The sequence below is a fragment of the Mustela putorius genome, unplaced genomic scaffold (assembly GCF_011764305.1).
Source record: "Mustela putorius furo isolate JIRA1106 unplaced genomic scaffold, ASM1176430v1.1 tig00003987_pilon_pilon_pilon, whole genome shotgun sequence".
Taxonomy (NCBI): Eukaryota; Metazoa; Chordata; class Mammalia; order Carnivora; family Mustelidae; genus Mustela; species Mustela putorius.
In genome coordinates, this window is record NW_025422126.1 from 1,249,256 (window position 1) to 1,268,641 (window position 19,386).

At 38.2% G+C, this 19,386-nt stretch overlaps 2 protein-coding genes across 2 annotated transcripts; one reads left to right on the forward strand and one right to left on the reverse strand.

Annotated features, from left to right (window-relative positions):
- Nucleotides 1–339: 339 nt before the first annotated feature.
- LOC101677055 (olfactory receptor 52Z1-like) lies at nucleotides 340–3,804 on the forward strand. The gene is made up of 2 exons (XM_004768261.2): nucleotides 340–352; nucleotides 2,846–3,804. Exons 1-2 carry the CDS (start codon nucleotides 340–342, stop codon nucleotides 3,802–3,804), a joined length of 972 nt encoding a protein of 323 aa, XP_004768318.2.
- Nucleotides 3,805–8,111: 4,307 nt separating this feature from the next.
- On the reverse strand, nucleotides 8,112–9,174 carry LOC101676767 (olfactory receptor 51L1-like). The gene has a single exon (XM_004768260.2). It carries the CDS (start codon nucleotides 9,172–9,174, stop codon nucleotides 8,215–8,217), a length of 960 nt encoding a protein of 319 aa, XP_004768317.1. The 3' UTR covers nucleotides 8,112–8,214.
- Between the last annotated feature and the right edge of the window lie 10,212 nt (nucleotides 9,175–19,386).

The following is a 19,386-nucleotide window of genomic DNA, read 5'->3' on the forward strand; positions in this document are numbered from 1 at the left end:
GCTGTTCAAAATTGGGAAATATAATTTCATAAGTATTAAAGATAGGTTCAGTCTACTAATCCATATACTAACTGTGGGTCTCAAGTGCCAAAGCAATCACTTAGCATGTGAAATACCCAAAAGACTTCTTGTCCCAGAGGTTAGTCCTTGAGTTGCTGTTGTAAAGATCTATGTACAATACAAGTATAGATATTTATTTGCACACACACACACACACACACACACACACACACACATTCTCTAAATCCCTATAAACAGACATGACATTTTTACCTAACACCTAAGAATATCACTGTGTGCTAAGAGGAAATTCAACATCTACCTTGATCTTGAAAAACCATGCATCTGAAAGGTAAGTTAGAATAGTTTCATGGTTAAAATTGTGGGTGCTGCAGTTAGGATCCCTGATTTGCAAACAGACTTTACACACCCCTTAGTAATACGATCTTAGGAAGGTCCTCAGGTACCTGAGTTGTCTTCTGTGTAAAATTAGGACACTAATGATAGTTATTTCTTATAGTAGCTGTTACCATTAAATTGGATAATCCATGTAAACTGATTAGCATAGGTTTTAGGAAAATGCTTTAGCACACTGCAACCATTAATATGTATTTCCAATTATTATTTTTACCATTACTGCTACACTGCCCATCCCTGTGCTGATATGTGATATGACTTCTATCCAAATATGGTGATAGTCTGTGTGGTTGTTACACAGCAAAATCAGGCACTGTTGAGAGATACCAGATAAAAGAAGCAAAGCCTGGTGATGGGTATTAAGGAGAGACAGATTGCATGGAGCACTGGGTGTTATATGCAAAAAATGAATCTTTGGAACACTACCTCAAAAATTAATGATGTACTGTATGGTGACTAACATAACACAATAAAAAAAGATAAAGCAGCAGAAGCAGCAGCAGCAGTAGCAGCAGCAGCAGCAGCAGCAAAGCCACAAACTTACCAGGCTAATAAAATTGTGTTGCCTCCATATTTTTAACAGGATAACCATTCAAAAAAATAGCTCTCAGAGTTGCATTAAAAATAATTTCATCCCAGGACGCCTGGGTGGGTCAGTGGCTTAAAGCCTCTGCCTTCGGCTCAGGTCATGATCTCAGTGTCCTGGGATAAACCCCTGCATCAGGCTCTCTGCTCAGCAGGGAGCCTGCTTCGCCCTCCCCCTCTACCTGCCACTCTGCCTACTTGTGATCTCTCTCTCTGTCAAATACATTAAAAAAAAAAAAAAAAAAGACAATTTCATCCCTTCCATGTGTTTTCCCTTTGATGAAAAAATTTGTCTTTTCTTTCTTATTTCAATTTCATATGCGAGAGAGAGAGAGAGAGAGAAGACAGTGTGAGGGAGAATAGAATAAATATGTGTTAATTCATATGAAAATATACCCTTTTTATTGTGAATGGTAGAGATAATCTGAAAAAGGTTTCAATTAACAATTACAGGGATAATAGACATAATGTAATACAGTGTAGCTTTCGATCTAAGGGATGGTGTGACAGGGCCATATGAAAAGTGTACCCTTTGTCTATCACTTTGAAACTTCTCAAGAATTGCAGTCAAAAGCGTTTCTAAACATACTTTGTGCCTTTGCCAAAAATATTGCCCTTAATTACAAACTTGACTAATTGAATTAATATTTTATTGACTTGGGAAAAGAATAATTTTATATTGGAGGGACTTTTTAGAGAAAGCTATTTTTATATTATAGTTTTTTGATAGATTAAAAGTAAGAACTACTGTTACTTTAAAAAGTTGCTAAAATGTTATCTTATTCTTTGGTTGGTGAGTATGAAAATCGAAATAACTCTGCTCTGTAGAAGGGTCTTTCAATGATAGCTGTTGAATGATAATGGACTTTGACATCTTCAGTGACTGTCTTGTTCTGAAAGAGAACACTCTGTACTCTGGATTTTTAGTGTCTTCCTTGATTCTACTTCATGATCCTTGAGAGTGCTTGTTAGGATCTGAATGATGCTACAACTTTGGCATAGCAGTTTAAACTTCATGTTTAAATGTTCATTGTCTTCAAGAGTTCAAATGAGAGGCAGATGAGTAAAACTTTTTCTTTACTATAGCAAAAGTGTAGGGTAAGGAAACATCTCTCAGATTATCAGGATGGGAAACAAGACTTGGAAGCTTTATACTGGCCCATTATGTATCAGTCTGTCATCGAACCCATGACCTCCCCTTAAGATTTTTGTCAAAGAATGGAATATTAACCATCTCCAGACTTCTATGTAATGTTACAGAGAAAAAGGAAAGAGAAAACGACTTTTCTGTATTTAATTAATTATTTTTTTATTATTAGGTAGACAAAAATTATACACATAACATGGTTAAAAGTTCAAAAGACATATACATACATGATGTGGTTATAACAATTAGGTTTACACAAAGATTTCAACCCTTATTATTCTGATTTAATTTTTTTTTTCAGAAAGAACTAGATAATCCATAAGAGAGGTGATTTTTGCTTATAATCATTCAGGATTTTTTAAATAATTTATTTATTTGTTTGTTTGTTTTGGTGGGGGTTTTGTGTGTGTGTGCTTTGTTGGTTGCTGTTCTCTGAGTTTTGTTTTATTTTGTTTGTAAGCTCTAAGCCCAAAATTGAGGCTTGAACTCAAAACCTGGAGATTGAGTCACATGCTCTACCAATTGAGCTATTCAGGCATCCTTATTCAGATAATTAATAGCTTTTCTCAGACCATTTTATTTTCCTTCCAGTTCGCCATGTCAAAATTAATGGTTAGGTTGTCACTAGGATAAAAGAATAAAGATTTGTTTTCTACTAGTGTGCACTCTACCTATTTTCTCTCCATCATGTAACAGACTTGGGACACCTGTCCGTAAGACCATGTAATTCTACATCCACTCACCTCAGTGCCTTTCTGTTGACTGGAGTCCCAGGATTAGAAGACTTCCAAATCTGGATCTCCATCCCCTTCAGCTTCATGTACCTTTTGGCTGTGATAGGAAATGGCCTGGTTATGGCAGTGGTGGCCTGGGACAGGAACCTCCATGAACCCATGTATCTTTTCCTGGCCATGCTGGCACTCAATGATGTTCTCCTTTGTACTGTCACAGTGCCCAAAATGCTTATTATCTTCTGGCAGGGCCCTTCCCCATCAACTTATCCTGCATGTCTCACACAGATGTTTTTTGTTCATGCCCTGTTCCTCTCTGAGTCTGCTGTTCTCTTAGTAATGGCTTTTGATCGCTACGTGGCTATCTGTGCACCACTCCATTATGCAACCCTACTTACAGGCTCTCTCATCAGCAAGGTGGGCCTGGCTCTGCTGGCTCGGAGTGTGGCTGTGGTCACTCCTGGTGTCCTCCTCATTTTCCGGCTGCATTTCTGTCGGAGCAATGTCATCCACCATACCTACTGTGAGAACATGGGCATTGCCAAGTTAGCCTGTAATAGCTATGCCCTTAATAGCATTTATGGACTCACCGCTGCTCTCCTCACCACAGGGCTGGACTTTGTGCTCATCTCCCTGTCCTACTGGCTAATCCTGAGAACAGTCTTCCAGCTGCCTTCCAAGAAAGCCCGGACTAAGGCCTTTGGAACATGTGGAGCTCATATATGTGTCATCTTGATATTTTATACTCTGGCCTTCTTTTCCTTCTTTACCCATCGCTTTGGAAATCATGTACCCAGACACGTCCTTATCCTCCTGGCAAACCTCTACTTACTGGTGCCACCTACCATGAACCCCATTGTTTATGGGGTAAAGACAAAGGAGATAAGGATGCGTGTCCTAGGGCTTTGTAACCAACCAAAATGACCCAAGGGTTATGAAGCAACAAAGAATAGATGAGTTCAGGGTAGAGGATCAGACTTAAATGTCAAGTGTGAATCAACCCAGGCAGATCTATCCCCAGAACACCTAACCTCTGGATAGAACTTAAAATACTCACATTTCTCAATGCTGCCTTCCCAGCAAAGGGTAAAAAGGAAGGTGTCAGGCAACTGCTCCAGTACCATGAAAGGGTATCTCAACATATTAAGGTAATAATCAGTGGAGTCACTATAATAGCATAGATGAGTGAAATATCCATTTTGTACTACAAAATGCCTCTCTTAATGTCAGTTTGCTATGGGCAATCTTAGCATTGATTGTCATTGATGCCTGGGTGGCTCAGTCAGTTAAGCTGCTGCCTTCGGCTCAGGTCATTATCTCAGGGTCCTGGGATTGAGTCCTGCATTGGGCTCCTTGCTCAGTGGGGAGCCTGCTTCTCTCTCTGCCTCCGCCTGCTACTCTGCTTGCTCGTGTTCTCTCTCTCTCTCTGACAAATAAATAAATAAATAATCATTAAAAAAATACTGAATGCTAATAATTCTAAGTAACAAATGCCCTAATATGTCCTTATGTATTGTATAGGGCATATTCTTTAAATACTTCCTTCCTTTACTCTTTCACTTAGCTTGTTTGTTTCATATCTCCTTCAATACTTTGTTGCAATAAAGATATTTTTACACACAATAGAAAGTTATTTTGATTGGGTTAAGTAAACAAAAAAGCAGGATCTGAGGAGTGGCATGACATGCAAAGAATTTGAGTACTGATGACTCAGGAAGGAGAAAGTCAGGCTAATTGCCCCATCTTGGGTCAGGTTGCTAAAACTGCATTAATCTGTCACATCACTTAACATTCTGGTTAATGGGGATGAAATTTTGTCAACGAAATTCTCAAAAAAAAAAAAAAATCACAGCAAACCAGCAGGATTATGTTCACTGGATTCATTTAGCTCTTTAAATAAAAAAGCACATGTAATTTTCCTAGTGTAGCTTTTCACACCCCAAACCTTCTTGCTAATTGCATTCTATATTACCTGGGACAAACGTTATCATCTATAAATCTATCTGGCAAAATTCCTGGAATGTAATACCTTTTATCCCATATAAAATGTCCACCCGTTGATTAATAAAAGAGTTAAAATTTTCCCTGGCATCAGACAATAAAAATGAGTATCATGAACATAATATAAACATATACATGGTCTAGTAGTTGAAGTAGTTGATGGAGTGCCTTCAAAATATTTATATTGTTATCATTCTCCTTATTAATGCATGTGGCTATTTCCAGACTCTACGTGTAGTCAGATCATTTCCACACTGTACATTTTTGACTGAATTATGTTTTTATTATTTGAGATACCGGATTGGATAACTGAATTACTAAGTGGGATAATGAAGTATTTTGTGGTAATGCTTTGTGTAGAAGACAATACTGGACACTTTAATGACAAAGGGGATAGTGATCTCTGCTATTATTTTTTCTTGCCATTGTGTTTTGCAACAAGAAGTCTTCTGCAGTATCAAGAGGATTAAGGTATAACCTAAAAGATAACATTTGACATTATGAAAACAATTGCATTGCATTTTGCCCAGTGATTGGGGATTCGTATACAAAAATGAATTATGATTTGGGTTTCTGGATCACTTACACATTCTGCAAGATGGCAGAGAATGTTTTCAAAAGACACTCATGACTTTGTCAAGCAAGGTAATATGAGTAAGAGTGCCTCCTGATTTATAAATCCATATACAAATGAGAAAGACGTTTCAGTCATATTATTATAGTTCTAGGCAAGAACAAGAGACCTCCTGTTTTTCGAGCACCAACTGCTTGCCAGAAGACTGAACGCTTGCCTTCAGTAAGGTTCCAGAACAAGATCTTTCTGTTCTCAACTCATAGTACTAACTTGTCATTCATTCATCCATTCAGATATTCAATCACTCATCTCCTCAGCAATGATATTCTTTGGGAAAAATGATCTTAATTTAAAAATATGTGGTTTTCTAAATGTTTTTGATAAAATATGTTATGATTATAATGCAATTATAGTAATAAATTTAATGTAACATAGGAAATAATAATTTGTGTGTCCAAATATTGCATTACCTATGCAGGTATTCCTTTAAAATAGCTTTATTCATATGCAAAATGCAAAATCTAAGGTGCAGTAAGTAGCTTAAACATATTTCTGTGAACAACAACAACAAAGCCTAATACAACACTGGTTTTTTTTTTGAAGCATAGATGCTAGGAAAGGTATCTTCAACATCACAGGTTGAAAATATATTTTGTAGGGTTCTTGGGTGGCTCAGTTAGCTAAGTTTCTGCCTTCAGCTCAGGTCATAATCCTGAGGTCCTGGGATCCAGTCCGGCATTGGGTTCCCTTCAGTGGGAAGTCTGTTTCTCCCTCTCCCTCTGCTGCTCCCCCCTGCTTGTGCTTGCTCTCTCTCTCTGTCAAATAAATAAATAAAATATTAAAAAAATACATATTTTGTATTTGAAGTTCTTATTTTAAAAATGATTATTAGGGGCGGCTGGGTGGCTCAGTGGATTAAAGCCTCTGCCTTCAGCTCAGGTCATGATCTCAGGGTCCTGGGATGGAGCGCCACATGGCATCGGGCTCTCTGTTCATCAGGGACTCTGCTTCCCCCTCTCTCTCTGTCTGCCTCTCTGCCTACTTGTGATCAATGTCTGTCAAATAAATAAATAAAATCTTTAAAAAAATAAAAATAAAAACGATTATCAATAGTTAAATATTACTTATACAATGTATACCATGATCATTCTCAAAATTTTTACTTTTCCTATCAATTTTATTTAATTATTTATTACACCAAATATTATCTAATTATGATGTTTATACATCTTTCTTATTTTTAGTTGATGTCCCTTACTTGAAGTGAATGTGCTAAAAGGAGAAGGGTAATTAGAATTAGAATCAAGAAATAGGATAATATGGTGGAAACATCATAGTTGAGTTAAAACCAGATAGCAGATATAAGTTGTAGATATACTCCATGTGCCTGAAATTTGAAATCCTGATTTTAAGTTAGTAAACTCTCTTTTATTATGTGACATGTAGGTTCATGACATGTCAAATCTTTTCCTTCAAGACTTTTTTTTTATATCCAAACTAGTCATTCTTTTTCAATAATTGATTCATTCCTTTCATTATTTATATATTCAATAATTATTTAATGTCACTTTTATGCTAAGCATAATATTCATGCCTACAGGCAGCAAGCTCTTTGAAGCACAGTTGCTATACTAGGTAGAACAAGATATGTAAAATATATTACTAATTATTACATAAATACTGGGAACCATAACACGTTTTTAAAGTTTTATTTATCCCCTTTGTTTATTTTTTGCTTTGCACAATTTTAACTGTACCAGCTAAGAAAATTCAGTTGCATTTGCAAGTATTTTTATACAACTCTATGCACAGCCAGGTGCCAGATAATTTCAGAATCACAAGGAGAGATAGTTTTGTGTGTTGAAAACAGTTCTAGATAAAATTGTGAGACCTTCATCTTTAGCTGTTTCCAGCTACCACAAATTTATAAGTAGCTACACCCCAATGAATTATATTGCTACATGAGTGAAATTCCTCATAGCCAAGGATACCAAAGATAATATTTTTTACATTTAAATAAATAGTATGCCCTTAATTATTAAGATGAATTTAACCCAATGGATTATAATCATAGACTTCACATCATAATATCTGAAGTATTTAAGTAATGACAGGATCTCAATTTTTATAAAATTAAAATTATTTCTAAAAATTGAGCAAGAAAAAAATATGCATATTGTACTTTTCTATTCCAGAGGAAACTAAATATCCTTAGTAGCGTATAACATAAATATAAACTTTTGAAATATGATGTGGATACATTGCTAGGATTTCTAACTTCTGTTTTGAGCTCTAAAATGCCTTTATGTCAAGATAAGATTTTTCTCATTGTTAAGAAAGAAGGAAAAGTAGATATCCAGAGACACTGATATTACAAGAAGGGGAATAGTAAATTCCCTGACAAATGCAGAGTATCAGGAAGCAAAGATACATGGATTTAATATATTTAATGAAGAATTAACAGATAAATCACCCTGGAAAAGATTGGAATTAGAAATGGAAGGGAATAGATGGAAATGATTTCTATGACACTCCACTCCAATGCATTTATATTTAAAGGGAATTTATGAAGTACATGTTAAGCTGTATAGTCCCAATGGACACCAGCTCTACTATAACCACTTCTCAACATACTCTGTTGACTCTATTTCTGTTCTTTACTCTTTTGTTGGAAATTATGATGACAAAATATCTAGAGCACATAAATAAGTATTATTTAAATCATTTAGATTGAAACCTTCATTGCCTTGATGACATGCCTACATCACAGTAGAACTGACTTTTGTGGGGAAAAGCAGATGGAGGATTCCTTGGCGGATCTGTTTAGTCTTCACACTATAGATGATTGGATTGAGCACAGGTGGGACCAATAAGTAGATATGAGCCATGAAGATATGGATGAGTGGGGAAGAGTGTTTGGCAAAACGATGGACGATAGAGAGCCCAATCATAGGCACGTAAAGGATGAGTACAACACAGATGTGGGATGCACATGTGTTGAGAGCCTTAAGCCTCCCCTCACGTGATGCAATTCTTAATATTGACTGAAGGATGCACATATAAGACACAAATATACCCAGAGAGTCCATGCCCCACAGCACAATGACCAGAAGCAACCCATATATAATATTAAACATGGTGTCAGCACAGGCAAGGCGAATCATGTCCTGGTGTAGACAATAGGAATGAGAAAGGGTGTGGGAGTGGCAGAAAGGAAAGAAGGCCAGCCGGGCCAGAAGTGGAATCATGGCAAAGGCACTCCTAAGCAGAGCTGCAATTCCAATTTTAGCAATAAGTCTTGGTGTGAGAATGGTAGTATATCGTAGAGGGTGGCAGATAGCCACATAGCGGTCAAAGGCCATGGCCAAGAGCACAGATGATTCTGTGAAGGAGAAAGTGTGAATAAGAAACATTTGGACCACACAGATATTGAACTGGATTTCCCTGGAAATGGACCACAACACCCTGAAGAGTGATATCATTGTGGGCATGGACATGCCCATGTCAGTGAGGGAGAGCATGGCCAGGAAGTAGTACATGGGCTCGTGGAGCCTGGGGTCCGTCCGAACAATATGCAGGATGGTGCAGTTGCCCATTATTCCAACAAGGTAGAGGACACAGAATGGGATGGATATCCAGTGGTGAAATTCCTCATAGCCGGGGATACCTGTGAGATAGAATGTGGAGGACAGGGTATTACTGGAGTTTATGTTTGCCATGGAGCTCGCTGTTAAATCACCACCCAGTTTCAGGATCCCACTCCAGTGGGGAGGGCAATGATGAGATCAGCATCTGAGCCTGGAAAGCAAAACAAAACAGTGAAACTTCAGTGCTTTCTGTAAACACTCTTCCATTCATCCCCACATTTCTTGCTCTTTCTTCATTGCATTGCTGAGCATGGCAAGTTACGTAAAATATCTACTTTACAACCACAAGGACTTTTATTCCTGCCTCTCAGATGCAGACCCATTGACATCCTGTCTAAATATGGACAATCTTCTTCTAAATACACTATGAGGAGCAGTATATAGAAAAGGGTTCTAGATTACAACTTTCATTTTATAGTTTTCTTCCAGAATTTCCTTGGTGAGGGCTATTGATTTTAACATTACTCTTTTTTTTTAATAACTTCTTCAGTGATTTACATATAATGTCTTATTCTGCCTAAGAACATAGATTTTCAGGAATACTAGAACACCATGCAGGTACCTTTACAAGATTTGGGCAAGTATGGGTCAGCAGTACTTGTGAACATAAGCAGGTCTTACTAACATATGCCAGTTATAAATTGAAGGAATAGGCCTGGTCTTAGACTAACATTGCCAGAAGCTAAGTATGGGTTAAAATAGACTTAATTAAAATAATTTTGAATTTAAAAAATATAATAATTAAATATGGAATTTCAGATCTTATCAGTCATTTAGAGAACTGGCACCTTCTACAAGAAAAAAAAAAAAGAAAAAGAAGTGCTATAAGGAAAGACAGAGTAGTAAGTCATGATTCAAAGCAAAAAAAAGAGAAAATAAGATTAGGAAAAGAAATGATAATGTTCAGAAAAACACCTGATCTTGAAATGAAATATTTCCTACTCAGAACAAATGAGAACATATATTTCCCCCACAATAGATGCCTATATTTCTGTGGTCAAGTAAAACATCTCTGAAGCAAGAAAGATCAGCCACCTCTCAACATCTCACTTTCCCATCACTTGCCAAGAATTCCTGCTTAACAAAATACTCTATTGAGAATTTATAATCCAGGAGACAGATTACTTGCCGCTGTAAAAAAAAATATATATATATATATATATATGCTTTTCTCTTCCTATCATGTAAAGTCTACTTTCATCCTTTAGGAACTTCAAATCTCTTTCAATCTTCTCTAGCTCCACACAGATAAAAACTGAATTCAGCAATTTTGACTGGAATAGTTTAAATAATCACAATTTTCTAGGAAATGGAAGACCCATAATCTAGAAAGCAAATAAGCAAATGTCAGAGATAGATTCAATCTCTCTGACTACTCACATTACAATTGAATACTGCTCACATATTGTATACCTGGTGCCTATGGTCCTATTTTCTTCAATCTGCCTGGCTTATTACCACCACAATTCCTTCTTCTCTTGCCCTGGGCTTGTCTCCTTCACCTTACTTTCTTCCTTTCTACACTTGAACTCATTACCTTCAATGCCCAGATTTTCCAGTATTATATCTTTTTTATGTTGATTATTTTCCAATATCTCATCCCTAATCCAAACATAGAAATATGGCTTCTTTTTACCTCACTCCTTGGTCAGTCAGACCATTTCTCCAAATTTATAGGGGCTCTCTCCTTCTGCCACGAAAAGGTGAACTTGAAATTTAATTTAAAACTGGAAGATACCGGAGCTGGAGGCCAGTCTGAAGCAGCTTTATCATCTCCATGACTTTCTATTGAGGTTTTAGGAAACAACTGTCCACCATTCCCTTTATTCAGACTCTCTCTCTGCTTCCACAAACCTATCCACAACAGGAATATTCTGGTTCCAAGGCTTCCTCACTTTTTAAGTGGGACAAATTGCTGATTTTCTCCTGTAGCAAAGTAGCCTCATCTGTGAATTGTAGATAAAAACAATTTGACAGAATTGTGCTTCAGAATAAAGGAGATCCTGTGGGTGAAATACTTAGCCTAGAGCCTTACATATAAAAAACATAATGACATAATATTTTGAACATAAAATAATGGTGATAATGATGAAGACAACAATGACAACAACAATAATTCTTTGAAGTGTAATGGAAGAAAGTAAGATATGAGGAGACTCTGGAGTATCCTGCCAGAGAGGAAACCCCTGAGTGGGCAACTCACAAAAGTGACCTAGGTCAGCTGAGTGAAGTGAAAGATATCAGATTCATCTCTGTGCCATCTAGTGAAAAATTCAGTATTGCCATAGGTACAAACTGCTTCATGCTCTTTTACTCTACCCCCAAATTCTTCTGGTAATTTTAATAGCTTTACTTATATACTTTTCATTCTATTCATTGCCAATTTGAGAAAAAAAAAAGATACATTTCAGGATAAAATGGGAAGTCTCTTGAAGAAAAGCAATGAGATTTGGGACTACCATGAGCTTGGAATCTGAGCAGCCATGTTAGTATTCTGAAGTAGCCACAACAACAAATATGCACCATATTCCATGTATTCACTACGATCTGCCTTGCCTATTATCCCACAACTCCTTGTATTTTGACATGGCTTCATTTTGACTGCCCAACTCCTACTACTTCTTTTTTTTTTATTAATTTTTTATTTTTTATAAACATATATTTTTATCCCCAGGGGTACAGGTCTGTGAATCACCAGGTTTACACACTTCACAGCACTCACCAAAGCACATACCCTCCCCAATGTCCATAATCCCACCCCCTTCTCCCAAACCCCCTCCCCCAGCAACCCTCAGTTTGTTTTGTGAGATTAAGAGTCACTTATGGTTTGTCTCCCTCCCAATCCCATCTTGTTTCATTTATTCTTCTCCTACCCACTTAAGCCCCCCAAAATTTACAAGTCTCAGTGACAAAGAGAAAATCCTGAAAGCAGCCCGGGAAAAGAAGTCTGTAACATACAATGGTAAAAATATTATATTGGCAGCTGACTTATCCACAGAGACCTGGCAGGCCAGAAAGAGCTGGCATGATATTTTCAGAGCACTAAATGAGAAAAACATGCAGCCAAGAATACTATATCCAGCCAGGCTATCATTGAAAATAGAAGGAGAGATTAAAAGCTTCCAGGACAAACAAAAACGGAAAGAATTTGCAAATACCAAACCAGCTCTACAGGAAATATTGAAAGGGGTCCTCTAAGCCCTACTACTTCTGATCCTGTAATGTAAACTTCATTCACATGGCCTTGTGATGTCTTCTACCATTCCTCAGAAGAGGAGGATGGTGTTTGAGGACTTAGTTTACAAACTCAAAGACTGAAAGGAGTTATAATTTGGGGTTTACATTTATGAGTCACAATTAATGTCATATCAAAAGCACTGATATTTGGGATTCTTGGAGTCTTTGAAGGTGATCTGATACAATCTCAATCACTCTGGAATCTCCATTCTGTCATGTCAGAAAAAAAAAAAATTGTCACCCCATGTAAACATCACATCCTGCCCAGGGACATAGACACCACCTACCATAAAGATCTAGGGGATCTCAAGCAATTCCAATCTGAAAAGTCTGACTGAGGCTGGCCTGAATGCTGTAAGAATGAGCATGAACAATGAAGGTATTTTGGTGAAAATTATGTGATGAACTGAGAACCTCTTCCTTCCAGAACAGTCTCCTGGTTCTCCTCCTCACACTCTGGGTGTCCACTCTCCTCTCTTTTGTCTCTCAGGTCCCACTCTGAGTTTCCCTCTTACCTCCTGCTTTCATTGTCGCTAGTCCTCACATACCTGGCAGAATAGTACCTCTTGTCATTAGAGACCATTCTAATTCTCAGAGCAAGAAGGATCAGATAAGTCTTCCTCCAATCCTTTGAGACAGGAAACCCCAGGATAAATGCAGCACAGTGTGTGTAACCCTGTCAGTGCTGCCAGTTCAGTGTGGTTTCTCCCAGGCACTCAGGCTGCAGCAGGGGATGACAGTTTGGGAATACAGGGGAAAGAATCCTATTGAGATTCTCTAATGCTTTCTGCCTCAATGTCTGGAACAAACGAGGTAGTGCAACACGAGATGAAATATTGGTTTGTATCCAGAATATGATGGGTCAGTAAAGATGTTTGGTTTCAATATAGCCAATGAGAGGGCCTTGTTAAGTAGTTAAACTGGGGATGAACCTAGATTTGTGCCATAAGAGCTGGAAGTGACATTAGTTCAGTACTATTATTTTACACTGGATAAAAATGGGATTCTGTTATGTGATCTGCTTCCCTCAAAATCATACAACAATGGGTATATGGAAATGTGTGTTCCTTTCACTCAATTTTGCTGTGAACATAAGACCACTATAAATATAAAATCTATATTTAAAACCAGATATAAAGCAATAAAACCAATGTTATCACTTAGCTGATTGGCTGGTGTGGTCCTGTGCCATAGAGTTCTTGATGCAGAAGATTAGTATGTTTTATATGATTAAAAATGGAGGCTTTTGGAGAGGAGTCAGGATGGCGGAGAAGTAGCAGGCTGAGACTACTTCAGCTAGCCAGAGATCAGCTAGATTAGTTTATCTAAAGATTGCAAACACCTGAAAATCCATCGCCATAGAAGAGAAGAAGAACAGCAATTCTGGAAACAGAAAAACAACCACTTTCTGAAAGGTAGGACCAGCAGAGAAGTGAATCCAAAGCGACGGGAAGATACCCCAGGGGGAGGGGCCAGCTCCCGGCAAGCGGGGAGCAACGGCGCACAAAATCAGGACATTTAAAAGTCTGTTCCGCTGAGGGACATCGCTCCAGAGGCTAAAGTGGAGCGAAGCCCACGCGGGGTTAGCGTGGCCTCAGGTCCTGCAGGGTCACAGAAGTATCGGGGGTGTCTGAGTGTCGCAGAGCTTGCGGGTATTGGAACAGGAAAGCCGGCTACAGAGACAGAGCCAGCAGTAAGCTCACAGCTCGGGGTGACCTTGAACCGGTCGCAGGCTCGGTGAGCTCCGAGCGCGGCCGGAGGTCAGGCAGACGGGAGTAACTGGGCGCTGTTCTCTGAGGGCACACTGAGGAGTGGGGCCCTGGGCTCTCGGCTCCTCGGGGCCAGAGACCAGGAGGCCGCCATTTGTATTCCCGTCCTCTGGAACTCTACGGAAAGCGCTCAGGGAACAAAAGCTTCTGAAAGCAAACCCAAGTGGATTACTCACCCGGGCCCCTGGTAAGGGCGGTATAATTCTGCCTGCGGCAAAGACACTTGAGAATCACTACAACAGGCCCCTCCCAAAGAAGATCAACAAGAAATCCAGCCAAGACCAAGTTCACCTACCAAGGAGTGCGGTTTCAATACCAAGGAGAGCAGCAGAATTCCAGAGGAGGAGAAAGCCAAGCACGGAACTCATGGCTTTTTCCCTGTGATTGTTTTAGTCTTGCAGTTAATTTAATTTTTTTCTTTTTCATTTTTGGTTTTTTTTTCTCGCCTTCTGGTAAAATATTTTTTTTAACTTTTAGCTTTTTCTTTTTTAACGTTTTTTAACTAGTTTATCCAATATATATATATTTTTTCTTTTTTATATTTTTCTTGTTTTCTTTTTTTTTAATTCTTTTCTTTTCTTTTTCTTTTTTCTTTTTTTTTCTTTCTTCATTTTTGAACCTCTTTTTATCCCCTTTCTCCCCCCTCACATTTGGGATCTATTCTAATTTGGTTAAAGCATATTTTCTTGGGGTTGTTGCCACCCTTTTAGTATTTTACTTAATCCTTCATATACTCTTATCTGGACAAAATGACAAGACGGAAAAATTCAACACAAAAAAATGAACAAGAGGCAGTACCGAAGGCTAGGGACCTAATCAATGCAGACCTTGGTAATATGTCAGATATAGAGTTCAGAATGACAATTCTCAAGGTTCTAGCCGGGCTTAAAAGACATGGAAGATATTAGAGAAACCCTCTCGAGAGATATAAAAGCCCTTTCTGGAGAAATAAAAGTACTAAAATCTAAGCAAATTGAAATAAAAAAAGCTATTAATGTGGTGCAATCAAAAATGGAGGCTCTCACTGCTAGGATAAATGAGGCAGAAGAAAGAATTAGTGATATAGAAGACCAAATGACAGAGAATAAAGAAACTGAGCAAAAGAGGGACAAACAGCTACTGGACCACGAGGGGAGAATTCAAGAGATAAGTGACACCATAAAATGAAACAACATTAGAATAATTGGGATTCCAGAAGAAGAAGAAAGAGAGAGGGGAGCAGAAGGTATACTGGAGAGAATTATTGGGGAGAATTTCCCCAATATGGCAAAGGGAACGAGCAACAAAATTCAGGAGGTTCAGAGAACACCCCTCAAAATCAATAAGAATAGGCCCACACCCCGTCACCTAACAGTAAAATTTATAAGTCTCGGTGACAAAGATAAAATCCTGAAAGCAGCCCAGGAAAAGAAGTCTGTAACATATAATGGTAAAAATATTAGATTGGCAGCTGACTTATCCACAGAGACCTGGCAGGCCAGAAAGAGCTGGCATGATATTTTCAGAGCACTAAATGAGAAAAACATGCAGCCAAGAATACTATATCCAGCTAGGCTAACATGCAGCCAAAAATACTATATCCAGCTAGGCTATCATTGAAAATAGAAGGAGAGATTAAAAGCTTCCAGGACAAACAAAAACTGAAAGAATTTGCAAACACCAAACCAGCCCTACAGGAAATATTGAAAGAGGTCCTCTACGCAAAGAGAGAGCCTACAAGTGGTAGATTAGAAAGGAACAGAGACCATATACAGTAACAGTCACCTTACAGGCAATACAATGGCACTAAATTCATATCTCTCAATAGTTACCCTGAATGTGAATGGGCTAAATGCCCCTGTCGAAAGACACAGGGTATCCGGATGGATAAAAAAACAAAACCCATCTATATGTTGCCTCCAAGACACTCATTTTAAGCCCAAAGACACCTCCAGATTTAAAGTGAGGGGGTGGAAAAGAATTTACCATGCTAATGGATATCAGAAGAAAGCAGGAGTGGCAATCCTTATATGTGATCAATTAGATTTTAAGCCAAAGACTATAATAAGAGATGAGGAAGGACACTATATCATACTCAAAGGGTCTGTCCAACAGGAAGATTAAACAATTTTAAATATCTATGCCCCCAACATGGGAGCAGCCAACTATATAAACCAATTAATAACAAAATCAAAGAAACACATAAACAGTAATACAATAATAGTAGGGGACTTTAACACTCCCCTCACTGAAATAGACAGATCATCCAAGCAAAAGATCAGCAAGGAAATAAAGGCCTTAAATGACACACTGGACCAGATGGACATCACAGATACATTCAGAACATTTCATCCCAAAGCAACAGAACACACATTCTTCTCTAGTGCACATGGAACATTCTCCAGAATAGATCACATCCTCAGTCCTAAATCAGGACTCAACTGGTATCAAAAGATTGGGATCATTCCCTGCATATTTTCAGACCACAATGCTCTAAAGCTAGAACTCAACCACAAAAGGAAGTTTGAAAAGAACCCAAATACATGGAGACTAAACAGCAACCTTCTAAAGAATGAATGGGTCAACCGGGAAATTAAAGAAGAATTGAAAAAAATCATGGAAACAAATGATAATGAAAATACAACGGTTCAAAATCTGTGGGACACAACAAAGGCAGTCCTGAGAGGAAAATATATAGCGGTACACGCCTTTCTCAAGAAACAAGAAAGGTCTCAGGTACACAACCTAACCCTACACCTAAAGGAGCTGGAGAAAGAACAAGAAAGAAACCCTAAGCCCAGCAGGAGAAGAGAAATCATAAAGATCAGAGCAGAAATCTATGAAATAGAAACCAAAAACAATAGAACAAATCAACGAAACTAGGAGCTGGTTCTTTGAAAGAATTAATAAAATTGATAAACCCCTGGCCCGACTTATCAAAAAGAAAAGAGAAAGGACCCAAATAAATAAAATCATGAATGAAATAGGAGAGATCACAACAAACACCAAAGAAATACAAACTATTATAAGAACATACTATGAGCAACTCTATGCCAATAAATTTGACAATCTGGAAGAAATGGATGCATTCCTAGAAACATATAAACTACCACAACTGAACCAGGAAGAAATAGAAAGCCTGAACAGACCCATAACCAGTAAGGAGATTGAAACAGTCATTAAAAATCTCCAAACAAACAAAAGCCCAGGGCCAGACGGCTTCCCGGGGGAATTCTACCAAACATTTAAAGAAGAACTAATTCTTATTCTCCTGAAACTGTTCCAAAAAATAGAAATGGAAGGAAAACTTCCAAACTCATTTTATGAGGCCAGCATCACCTTGATCCCAAAACCAGACAAGGATCCCATCCAAAAAGAGAGGTATATACCAATATCCTTGATGAATACAGATGCGAAAATTCTCACCAAAATACTAGCCAATAGGATTCAACAGTACATTAAAAGGATTATTCACCACGACCAAGTGGGATTTATTCCAGGGCTGCAAGGTTGGTTCAACATCTGCAAATCAGTCAATGTGATACAACACATCAATGAAAGAAAGAACAAGAACCACATGATACTCTCAATAGATGCTGAAAAAGCATTTGACAAAGTACAGCATCCCTTCCTGATCGAAACTCTTCAAAGTGTAGGGATAGAGGGCACATACCTCAATATCATCAAAGCCATCTATGAAAAACCCACCGCAAATATCATTCTCAATGGAGAAAAACTGAAAGCTTTTCCGCTAAGGTCAGGAACACGGCAGGGATGTCCATTATCACCACTGCTATTCAACATAGTACTAGAGGTCCTAGCCTCAGCAATCAGACAACAAAAGGAAATTAAAGGCGTCCAAATCGGCAAAGAAGAAGTCAAATTATCACTCTTCGCAGATGATATGATACTATATGTGGAAAACCCAAAAGAATACACTCCAAAACTGCTAGAACTTATACAGGAATTCAGTAAAGTGTCAGGATATAAAATCAATGCACAGAAATCAGTTGCATTTCTCTACACCAACAGCAAGACAGAAGAAAGAGAATTTAAAGAGTCAATCCCATTTACAATTGCACCCAAAACCATAAGATACCTAGGAATAAACCTAACCAAAGAGGCACAGAATCTATACTCAGAAAACTATAAAGTACTCATGAAAGAAATTGAGGAAGACACAAAGAAATGGAAAAATGTTCCATGCTCCTGGATTGGAAGAATAAATATTGTGAAAATGTCTATGCTACCTAAAGCAATCTACACATTTAATGCAATTCCTCTCAAAGTACCATCCATCTTTTTCAAAGAAATGGAACAAATAATTCTAAAATTTATATAGAACCATAAAAGACCTCGAATAGCCAAAGGGATATTGAAAAAGAAAGCCAACGTTGGTGGCATCACAATTCCGGACTTCAAGCTCTATTACAAAGCTGTCATCATCAAGACAGCATGGTACTGGCACAAAAACAGACACATAGATCAATGGAACAGAATAGAGAGCCCAGAAATAGACCCTCAACTCTACAGTCAACTAATCTTTGACAAAGCAGGAAAGAATGTCCAATGGAAAAAAGACAGCCTCTTCAATAAGTGGTGCTGGGAAAATTGGACAGCCACATGCAGAAAAATGAAATTGGACCATTTCCTTACACCACACACGAAAATAGACTCAAAAGGGATGGAGGACCTCAATGTGCGAAAGGAATCCATCAAAATCCCTGAGGAGAACACAGGCAGCAACCTCTTCGACCTCAGCCACAGCAACATCTTCCTAGGAACGCCAAAGGCAAGGGAAGCAAAGGCAAAAATGAACTATTGGGATTTCATCAAGATCAAAAGCTTTTGCACAGCAAAGGAAACAGTTAACAAAATCAAAAGACAACTGACAGAATGGGAGAAGATATTTGCAAACGACATATCAGATAAAGGACTAGTGTCCAGAATCTATAAAGAACTTAGCAAACTCAACACCCAAGGAACAAATAATCCAATCAAGAAATGGGCAGAGGACATGAACAGACATTTCTGCAAAGAAGACATTCAGATGGCCAACAGACACATGAAAAAGTGCTCCATGTCACTGGCATCAGGGAAATACAAATCAAAACCACAATGAGATGTCACCTCACACCAGTCAGAATGGCTAAAATCAACAAGTCACGAAATGACAGATGCTGGCGAGGATGTGGAGAAAGGGGAATCCTCCTACACTTTTGGTGGGAATGCAAGCTGGTGCAGCCACCCTGGAAAACAGCATGGAGGTTCCTCAAAATGTTGAAAATAGAACTGCCCT